Below are 12510 nucleotides of genomic sequence, written 5' to 3'. Positions count from 1 at the left end.
ATGCATTAATAATGAGCCTTATAATGATCTCATGAATAATTGTAACAATTATATTATTATCTATTCATCGAACACACCTTTAGAAAGTATAATGCATTAAAACCAATTTTAGATGCAACAAGGAATCTGCAAATATTATAATGCATTTTAACTTTGGTTACAATTATTTATGAAAAGACGTAATGCATTTTAACATGCATTAACTAAAGTGTAACGGAGTAGGTATCTATCTTTAAAATGCTGCCTACTAGGGTTCAGAACTGATCCCTTTTTGTATTAATAACACCTACTGCTTACATGAATCACATCCTTCATCCTACAAGCCGTATTACATATTTTAGCACCTTTTTAGCACACAATGAAGTTCAGCCTGTATAACGTAATGCATCAGCAACTAGGAAAGTTTTCTGCTTAACTTTTTGCCTGCTTGTTTTTCTCAGAGTATGATTTGGAGCCATGCGAGGACCCCGGAGTGCCCCAGTTTGGCAGGCACAGCGGTGGCAGCTTTGGCATCGGCGACGCCCTGGCGTTCTCATGTGACCTTGGTTACCGCCTGCAGGGTGCTCGAGAAATCACTTGCCTGGGCGGCGGGCGGCGCATATGGAGTGCACCTCTGCCAAGGTGTGTGGGTACGTGGTCAGCTGCTCTCATTCGCTTGGACCTCCAGAGTTTGATGAAGTCTCCTTGGTTGCATTCGAGTTCAACGACGTTCTGAATGGAATTCTAGTGTACTACTCACAGCATACTGCATAGTGTACTACATATATACTGCACTATACATAGTGTAGAAACTATTTTCACTCAGAAATTGCTAGTAAATGTCATATTAATTCTATAGAAATGGCAAGTAACACAATTAATTAAACATGTAGAAAACTGAAATAGTATGTTCTTGTAAAACGTAGTCAAAGTATGTTTTATTTACAGTTTAAAAAAAAAAAAAAAATATGCATTAAGCATTTCAAATGGTATTGCATGTTTGAATCCAATTTTGAGTTCAATATCTGACATTTGGCGGTCTAAAAAAAAAAAAAAACTGTGGATGATTTTCTTTTTCATTTGATTGCACTGAAAACGGACGAGCGCATTGCATTGTGTGATACAGCACTGACTCGAATGCAACTAATGCATGACCAAATATATTGTTCAAGATATTTAAATCTACTGCATGTTTTTAATGATATTTGTTCTCTTTCTCTATACCTAATTTTTAGTTACTTTCCCAAATTTACATTTTTCATGCACTGCGTTTCCACTATGTCACTACGGTTCCTCATTATTCATAGCTGAATGCGGCTCAACCGTTTCCAAGAATGCCGGTGTCCTGTTGTCCCCAAACTACCCCCGCAATTACGAGAACAACCACGAGTGCATCTACAACATTCAAGTACAGGCAGGAAAAGGAATCAACATATCGGCGAACAGCTTTCATCTGGCTCAAGGTGACGTTCTCAAGGTAAATGCTGACTGAAGTCTGGACAAGCTTGCAATGTAACTTAGTAATGTATTTAAAATACAAAATTTGAGGAACTATTTCATTAAAGTTACAGTTTAAATGGGTGGTAATCAAATTACAGTTACATTTGAAAAGTATTTTAGATTACCAACATGATTACTATGAATTTCATTTAAACATTAATGTAAACTGTGAATTAATGTAAAATCAATTGGTGATTCTCTGACTCTGACAGTCTGCAAAAGCATCAGCTGCATTTCTGCTCATGAGTTTCATTCCCCTTATGCAACATTTTATTAATTTTAACCAAATAAGAGGGATCATAAAAACGTTTTTTTTTTTATTTAGTACCGTCCTGAATAAGCTATTTCACATAAAATATGTTTACATATATTCCACAAGACAAAATGACTGAATTTATAAAAATTGCCCTATTCAAAAATGTATATACCCTTGAATCTGAACTGTCCTGATAATCCACGACTGTTTTCATGTTTTGTGATGATTGTTTGTGAGTCCCTTTAACTGTAAAAATGGTAATTACAACTTTTTATCTCACAATTCTGACTTTTTTCCTTGCAATTGCGAGTTTGCATCTTACAGTTCTGAACTTTTTTCTCAGAATTGCGAGATATAAACTCGTAAATGCAAGTTATAAAGTCAGAATTGCATGATTAAAAACTTGCAGTTCTGACTTTTTTTTCTGGGAAATTGTGAGTTTTTATCTCAGAATTCTGACTTTATAACTCGCAATTGCAACTTCATATCATGCAATTCTGAGAAAAAAGTCAGAATTGTAAGAGAAACTTTTTTTGTGTGTGTGTGTGTGTTACATTATTAGTATTCCAAAGTACGTATTCAGATTAAGTTACAAAATTTGGGTAATCTAATGAAATACATTACAAATGACTTTTTAAAGCATGCATTTTGTAATCTGTAGTGAAATACTTTTAAAAGAAACATGCCCAGCCCTGTTAACGCAGTATTTGGCTATTGCAATGTTTATTAAAGGATTAGTTCACCCAAAAATGAAAATCATCTCATGATTTGCCATAGGTGTATATGACTCTAATTTCAGCCTAATTTCAGATTTCAGAATATTCAAAAATATTCTGGTTCTTCCAAGCTTTATAATGGGAGTGAATGGGGCTTGAGATTTTGATGCCCAAAAAAAGTGCATCCATCCATCATAAAAGCAATCCATATGACTCCAGAGGGTTCATAAAGGATATTTTTCTTACAAAAACCCATTGCTTCATTTCAGAAGGCATTTATTAACCCCTGGAGCTGTATGGATTACTTTTATGATGGAAGGTTGTGCTTTTTTTGGGCTTCAAAATCTTGAGCCCCATTCACTCCCATTATAAAGCTTGGAAGAACCAGAATATTTTTAATATAACTCCGATTGAGTATGGCTGAAATTAGAGTCATATACACCTACTGTAGGATGGCTTGAGGGTGGATAAATCATGGGAAAATGTTTGTTTTGGGGGAACTATCCCTTTAATATCCCTTTAATGCTTAAAGCAACGTTTTGTTTGTTTAGCAACATGTAAACGCCAAACTCCATAGACTTCTCCGATCTCTTTTCCCAGTTATATGATGGTCCGGACAACACGGCAGAAGTTCTGGGAGGTTTCTCGGGTTCCTCTATGTTGGGTCAGTCATTGACCAGCACGTCGAATCACCTGTGGCTTGAGTTCTTTTCTGATCAAGACGACACGGCTGAAGGATTTAAGCTGGTTTACAACAGTAAGTTTCCTCTTTTAAATCACGGTATGTTGAAATGAATGTTCCAAAGACATCCAGATGGTCTATTTTTTTCCGGTTAGATTCCGAAGTGCAGATCCGTACACACTCTAACGACTAATGTTGCCCACAATCCATTCCTGTTGGATGAGGATTTGATTATAACTACAAACACGAATATAAAGTGTTAAGAAACTACAAACATGGCGGATGTGCAAGACCAATGATGAAATGATTAGCTCACTTCAGAATTAAAATTTCCTGTTAATTTACTCACCCATGTCATCCAAGATGTTCATGTCTTTCTTTCTTTTTATGGAAAACATTTTCAGGATCACGTTGGAAAGGTCACACGTGACTTAGTCTTTGCACATTCGATGCTTCTGCCTACATCACGCGTGACCTTTCCAACGTGATTACATAGTGCGTGGAGCATCTCAGAGCAGTGCAAGATGAGCATTTGTGGTTAAAAAGTATATAATGTTTATTTTTTTAGAAAATGTCCGATGGTTTTTCTAGATTAGTCTCTTATTCCTCGTCTGGGATCATGTAGAGCTCTTTGAAGCTGCACTGAAACTGACATTCAACCCGTTGAACCCCAGTGAAGTCCACTATATGGAGAAAAATCCTGGAATGATTTCATCAAAAACTTTCATTTCTTTTCCACTGAAGAAAGAAAGACATGAACATTTTGGATGTGACAGAGACTAAGTGACAGAGCATCCTGTTAAAGACGCAATTAGTTTGTTGCAAAGCTTGCCTACTTTTATGCCACACACTCAAAAGAATGTACTTTTTCTTCATAAAGTCACTACTTGATTTTAGGGCGTAGTATATGTAGGCGAATATGGACGCAGATTTTCCCCTCCGTTCGGCTTTAATCGCTGTTTGACTACAAACATGGAGTTTTTCAGATTGTCCATCACGGCATTCTTTTCCGCTGCCTACAACACGAAATCGAAAGTAACTCGCTTTACCATTTCAATTCTTGTACAACACCATTATGACTAAAAGTTTGCTGAGAAGTATTTCCTACTAAAGCAAGGCGGTATTTGACTCTAGTCAAGCCATCCAATAGGAGCAGAGTGGGCGTGGCCTTGGACAACAACATGCACATTATGAGTGTTGAAGTTTTCCTACCAATTTGACAAAAGGGAAGACAACAGTCTTCTTTCTCTAGTCATGAAGCACCGATTTCAAAAACGTTTTAATTTTTCTACTTCATAAGCAGCCAAGATTTATTTGAAACCCATTTGCCAAATGTGAAGTACTCCTTTAATTCTACACTACTTGTAGAAACTCACACACACTAGAGGTTGCATGAAATGTAGTGACATTTTTATCCAGTCTTTGATTACATGACTCTTCACAATCTGCTTCCCTGGTGTAGCTTCTGTTTTATTTTCACCCAAAAACCCCGCATTCATCAAGCTCACGCTGCAGACATCCGAGTTCATTTGGGATTTTCTCGTCCAAGTTAAAATTTAAAGCTCAGAAACTCCTAAAACTCGTCGAGTGTTGCCCACAAGCGAACAAAAGCGAGTAACAGTGTTTCACTAATGTTTCATGTTTGATGAGCTTTGATGATAATTAAATTCATCCCTAATAAGACTGCAAATGACTGTACTTTTATCCGTCCCATCTGGATTTCATAAAGCTGCAATTACAAAGGCTTTTCTCGCACAATGCTTCGAGTCCGCTATGGGTTTGTGTCTGAATAAGTTCCAGCATTTCCAGTTTTGAATCATCTTCATAAAGATTTGGGGTTGGAAGAAAACAGTTTTTGCAGTAAAAGCAGTAATATTGTGAAATATTATTGTATTATAAATGTATAAAAACTGTTTTCTACTTTAATATGTTTATATGTTTACAGCTAAATAATCCAGTTGTCACTGGCACAACATATATATTTCAATAAATCATGCAAAATACAGTTTTAAGTGCAAGTTAATTTTGGACGCTGTGTGTACGCTTGACTACAGATACGACTGAAATCTCCCGCTCTCTCTCAATCTTTCTGCCGTAAACTACGTCTCACCTCACAGCGGAATATATTAGCTCAATTAATTTTAATTTCTGGATTAATATCTTCATGTCATTGTCAGCTTGAACTGTATAATTGTTCTCAGCGATCACTTCACCACCACACACACACGTTCATTGCTTTTGTAATGAATTAGCAGCATCTTATGCATGGATTATTAGTGCCACGGAGACTCTTAATTGTCTTTATTTGAAATTATAGGTCTTTTTTCCTCATGAGAAGTTTTCTAATATGTCTACCACAGTTCACAGTGCTGTATTATTTGATATCTTAATCATAAAGCGTGCACAAGCTCTGCAGTAGTAACGTCCCGGCGTGAGGAAAGCATGATTGTGAATGAGGTTAACGGCGGTTTTGAGGAGTGTCTCACTAATGTCCAGCGCTGGAGGCGTTCAGATGGACTCATTTATTGCGTGGCACTAACAGCTTTTACACTCGTTGAGTGTCTCGTTGGTCTATCAGGCTCTGATAATGTGTTCAATCGCATCCCATGCATTTGGCTGTGCTAAAACGAAAGAAAAAGAAGAGAACTTAGAACAACGTTCATTTTAAAGAAATAGCTCACCCACAAAAAGAAGAAAATAAAAGTAATTCTGCCATTATTTACTCTCATGATTTATATTATATTATATTATATTATATTATATTATATTATATTATATTATATTATATTATATTATATTATATTATGTTATGTTATGTTATGTTATGTTATGTTATGTTATGTTATGTTATATTATATAAAAAAGTAATTCTGCCATTATTTACTCTCTATATTATATTATATTATATTATATTATATTATATTATATTATATTATATTATATTATATTATATTATATTATATTATATTATATTACGTTATGTTACGTTATGTTATGTTATGTTATGTTATGTTATGTTATGTTATATTATATAAAAAAGTAATTCTGCCATTATTTACTCTCTATATTATATTATATTATATTATATTATATTATATTATATTATATTATATTATATTATATTATATTATATTATATTATATTATATTATATTACGTTATGTTATGTTATGTTATGTTATGTTATGTTATGTTATGTTATGTTATGTTATGTTATGTAATGTAAAAAAGTAATTCTGCCATTATTTACTCTCTATATTATATTATATTATTATATTATATTATGTTATGTTATGTTATGTTATGTTATGTTATGTTATGTTATGTTATGTTATGTTATGTTATGTTATGTTATGTTATGTTATATTATATAAAAAAGTAATTCTGCCATTATTTACTCTCTATATTATATTATATTATATTATGTTATGTTATGTTATGTTATGTTATGTTATGTTATGTTATGTTATGTTATGTTATGTTATGTTATGTTATGTTATATTATATAAAAAAGTAATTCTGCCATTATTTACTCTCTATATTATATTATATTATATTATATTATATTATATTATATTATATTATATTATATTATATTATATTATATTATATTATATTATATTATATTATATTATATTCAGTAACAAGCAGCATCAACAACATATCTTTTAAAGGAATAGTTCACCCATAAAAATAATACATAATTTAGTCTCATGCCTTTTCAGTCAGTAGTTATTTTTATTTTTTTATTTTATTTTATTTTATTTTATTTTATTTTATTTTATTTTATTTTATTTTATTTTATTTTATTTTATTTATTTTATTTTATTTTATTTTATTTTATTTTATTTTATTTTATTTTATTTTATTTTATTTTATTTTATTTTATTATTTTATTTTATTTTATTATTTTATTTTATTTTATTATTTTATTTTATTTTTATTCAGTAACAAGCAGCATCAAAATAATTTCAAATATTGAATATAATTTAGTCATAATTTACTCATGCCATTTGTCATTTTATTTTATGTTATTGTATTGTATTTTATTTTATTATTTTATTTTTTATTCAGTACCAAGCAACAACAAAATAATTTCCAATATTAAATAGTTAAGTCATAATCTTTTTATTTTATTTTTATATTTTTTATTTTATTTTATTTTTTATTCAGTAACAAGCAGCATAAAAATTATTTCAAATATTAAATATAATTTGGTCATAATTCAGTCTCATGCCATATCAGCCAGTAGATACTTTAATTTAATTTAAAACATTTTTTTTTATTTAATATTTTTAAATATTAAATAATGTTAAGTCATATATATATATATATATATATATATATATATATATATATATATATATATATATATATATATATATATATATATATATATATATATATATATTCTTTTCTTTTTTATTCAGTAACAAGCAGCTTCAAAATATTTTCAAATATTGAATAAAATGTAGTCATTATGCCATTTCAGTCAGTAGATAGTTTAATTTAATTTAATTTTATTTTGTGTTTATTTTATAATATTATTAAATATCAAATATTAAATAGTTTAGTCAAAAAAATATTTTTTTATTTTATTTGTATTTTACTTTTATATTTTTATGTATACTTTTCTTTTTTATTCAGCTTCAAAATATTTTCAAATATTATATAAAATGTAGTCTTATGCCATTTCAGTCAGTAGATATTTTTTATATCATATAATGTTATATTATATCATATGTTGTGTTATGTTAGCATCATTATGTCATTTGATGCTGCTTCAAATACTGTACATATATCCCAAACCCTTGTTGTTTCTGTCTGTCGTAAACTCTGGATCTTGTTCTGCCCGCTCTCATGGCGTGATGGACTGCTGCAGGCGTAAGTGGGCAGAATAAGCTGCAGAGTTGACGCCAGTAATCAAAAGTACAGTATCAATAGCATGACATTTTCTTGATTAATTCTGTTAGTGCTGTTCACACAAGACTAGATTTTAGAGTTGATTAAATCTGTTATCATCTATAAACTCTCCATAACATCCTCTGCATTTTCATCTCCCGTCAGTAAAGTCTTAATTAGCAGTGCTGCTCGTGTTATTGTCTCACAGTATTATAGGCTGTATGTTCACATAAATGTGAATATTATTATGGCTGTGGGATTATTTCTTTGTTTTATGTGCATAACAAGGTTGCATTATGGAAACTCGAAGTGAAATTCATAAAGTTGTTCCGCCGGGACGGAAACTGCTGGTGGGATCGGATTGTGTTTCTTTCACCCACACCTAGTTTCAATGAATTAATTATCTGTATCATTCTCTCGTTAAGATCTGATTAGGATTAAACGGTTGGAATGATATTATTTGTGCTCCTGTTCACTGTAATTGCATATGACACAGGAAATACACAGGAAATTGTGTTTGCTCGTCAGATTTAATTGTACGGATCAGAAACGGGAGAAAGCTTGGTTTGCCGCCCTGCAGTTCTGTTAATTTTCACAGGTTTGCTTTGTTGAAATGATTGCAGCGGTCCTGAAAGGCACAAACTTTAAGTCCGTAGCAGTAGGGAGGACCAGCTTCATATTAATGCCCATGGTTTTGAAATTAAACGCTCAGCAAGTGTGTTTAGGAGGATTTGCACATATTTTAGCTTTATTTTGAACTCCAACAGCTTGATGCATTGTGTGTCTCGGGTGTTTCTTCAACTGTGGCCACTTTTGATCCTGCTAAAGTTTAAAACAATTAACTTTCTTTGGTTTGATTTTTTTTCTCCCAGACCATCAACACTTCCATCACATCTCAAATGATGTATTCTGTTGATATTCTGTGGTGGAAAGGATACTTTAAACATGTGTTAATGTGTCTTTTTAGTTAGGTAAATCACAGAATAAACCCCGTCAGGGTGGTCAGGTGATCTTGCATCAGCCTGAAGAGGTTTATTCTGCAATAACAACCAGCTGGAAGTACATTTTCCCACTTATTACATGGCTACTTGCCACATAAGTAAATAATTAGACATGAAATATTGATCTGAGTCGAAATATTTTATTAGCTCTTTAAACACTAGCTTCCGCAGAGAGAGCAGTCGCTAGTTCAAACTAGACAGACATTACGGTACAGTCACAGCACGTCTTAAACAGCATTTCTCAACATAAATTATTATGGGGATAAGAGATATTGATCTGAGATGAAACTGATTTAAAATCATACCTGTTTGTTATCTTAGAATCCATTACAGTGAACAAAACAAGTGCAAAATGCAGCAGCTGTGTTTGCATGAAACAAGAGAGAGCGAGTCCACGATACCTGATAACATGATTTAATTTAAATATCGATTTGACTTTTTGTTTTAATATTTTATTAGCTCACCAAATGCAAAACTTCCCCAAAGAAAAAACAAACATTTGTAGCAAGTGTACATGGATGGCGTGATTGACCAATCAGAATCGAGTATTCCACAGAGCCGTGTAATAATTTGTTTTAAGGCCCGTTCACACCAAGAACGATAACTTTGAGGATAACTATAGTGATGACTATATTAGTGCAGTTTGTCTTCTGTCACTTTAAAGGGTAAGTTCACCCAAAAATGAAAATAATGTCGTTCCACACCCGTAAGACCTTCATTCATCTTCAGAACACAAATTAAGATATTTTTGATGAAATCCGATGGCTCAGTGAGGCTTGCATTTAAATCAATCATGTGAGTACAGTGGTATCATGATATCATTTCTTTGTCGTTATTGATATAGTTGTGGTGTGAACTCTGATATATATATATATAGCTTTGTAGTTAAATTTTATATATATATATATATATATATATATATATATATATATATAGCTTTGTAGTTAAATTTTATATATATATATATATATATATATATATATATATATATATATATATATATATATATATAGCTTTGTAGTTAAATTGTATATATATATATATATATATATATATAGCTTTGAAGTTAAATTATATATATATATATATATATATATATATATATATATATATATATATATATATATATATATATATATATATATATATATATATATATATATATATATATATATATATATATATATATATATATATATATATATATATATATATATATATATATATATATATATATATATAGCTTTGAAGTTAAATTATATATATATATATATATATATATATATATATATATAGCTTTGTAGTTAAATTTTATATATATATATATATATATATATATATATATATATATATATATAGCTTTGTAGTTAAATTTTATATATATATATATATATATATATATATATATATATATATAGCTTTGTAGTTAAATTAAATATATATATATATATATATATATATATATATATATATAGCTTTGTAGTTAAATTTTTTATATATATATATATATATATATATATATATATATATATATAGCTTTGTAGTTAAATTAAATATATATATATATATATATATATATATATATATATATATAGCTTTGTAGTTAAATTTTATATATATATATATATATATATATATATATATATATATATATATATATATATATATAGCTTTGTAGTTAAATTATATATATATATATATATATATATATATATATATATATATATATAGCTTTGTAGTTAAATTTCATATATATATATATATATATATATATATATATATAGCTTTGAAGTTAAATTATATATATATATATATATATATATATATATATATATATATATATATATATATATATATAGCTTTGTAGTTAAATTTTTTATATATATATATATATATATATATATATATATATATATATATATATAGCTTTGAAGTTAAATTATATATATATATAGCTTTGTAGTTAAATTTTATATATATATATATATATATATATATATATATATATATATATATATATATATATATATAGCTTTGAAGTTAAATTATATATATATATATATATATATAGCTTTGAAGTTAAATTATATATATATATATATATATATATATATATATATATATATATATATATATATATATATATATATATATAGCTTTGAAGTTAAATTATATATATATATATATATATATAGCTTTGAAGTTAAATTATATATATATATATATATATATATATATATATATATATATATATATATAGCTTTGAAGTTAAATTATATATATATATATATATATATATATATATATATAGCTTTGTAGTTAAATTATATATACATATATATATATATAGCTTTGTAGTTAAATTATATATATATATATAATCGATTAATCTCATCTACCAAAAGTTTGTACAAATATGTCTATATACTCTCTAAAAATGTGTTTATATACTCTCTCTCTCTCATGCACACACACACACACACACACACATATATATATATATTAGTGCTGTCAAACGATTAATCACAAAGTTTGTTTTTACATAATATATGTGTGTGTACTGTTTAATTATTATACATAAATAAATACACAGACATGCATGTTTATATATTTAAGAAAAATATACATTTATATATAAAATATTTATATAATATAAATTACAATATATACATGTAAATATTTCTTAAATATATACATGCATGTTTGTGTATTACTTATAGTAACTTATTTTGGATGCGATTAATTGTGATTAATCTTTTGACAGCATTTATATATATAAGGGCTACACCATAATAATTATAATGAAAATCATTGACAATAAATGTCATTATCGATTAGTCATGTCTGCCCAACTTCTGCCAGATGCGTCAAATTACAGCACTGAATAACACATTTCTATGAACAAAATGCATCTAAACATAGTGGAGGAAACAGAATAGTTATGATTACCATCCTTGGTGTGAACGGGCCTTGGTTTTGTAAAACTAATTTTTTTTATTTTTTTTTTTTATTATTCAATTCAATTCAATTCAATTCACATTTATTTATAGCGCTTTTCACGATAAATATTGTTTCAAAGCAGCTTTACAGAGAATGCATGTCAACATTACAATTGAAAGAGAATGCAGTTAGCAAATAATGTAATAATTTAGGCAATTCATTTACAATCACTGTTAGCAGTTTAACTGAAAGAAGCAATGAGCTCCTGGAAATAATCAATTACATATTAACAATAGTTTTTTTATTAACAATAGAAATTTATGGTAAATTAAACATTTTAAGATTGAAAGTCTGGGTCTCAGATGGGTGAAAGAATAAAAGCTATAAATAAATGAAGACAGTAAGATTTTTTCAAGACAGTTTTAACATGACTTTCATTTAAAAAGAATCTTGGAATCCTCGTAAAAGGAAAATCCCGCTCTGGGAGCGTTCAGAAACACCCACTGATGTTCCTCTTTCACACGCTTTCCCCTCC

At 28.5% G+C, this 12510-nt stretch overlaps 1 protein-coding gene across 1 annotated transcript in view; it reads left to right on the top strand.

Moving 5' to 3' along the window:
• The window catches only part of csmd3a (CUB and Sushi multiple domains 3a), a 389031-nt gene that overhangs the window by 130093 nt on the left and 246428 nt on the right, over positions 1-12510 (top strand). The window contains exons 21-23 of the mRNA XM_067412377.1: positions 441-629; positions 1287-1456; positions 3052-3208. Of these exons, the coding sequence (XP_067268478.1) occupies positions 441-629; positions 1287-1456; positions 3052-3208 (516 nt within the window). The remainder of the gene's footprint in view (positions 1-440; positions 630-1286; positions 1457-3051; positions 3209-12510) is intronic.

This window comes from Chanodichthys erythropterus, chromosome 2, assembly GCF_024489055.1.
Source record: "Chanodichthys erythropterus isolate Z2021 chromosome 2, ASM2448905v1, whole genome shotgun sequence".
NCBI lineage: Eukaryota > Metazoa > Chordata > Actinopteri > Cypriniformes > Xenocyprididae > Chanodichthys > Chanodichthys erythropterus.
Note: the sequence above shows the minus strand (reverse complement) of the source record. Positions and strands in the feature narration are given on the sequence as shown.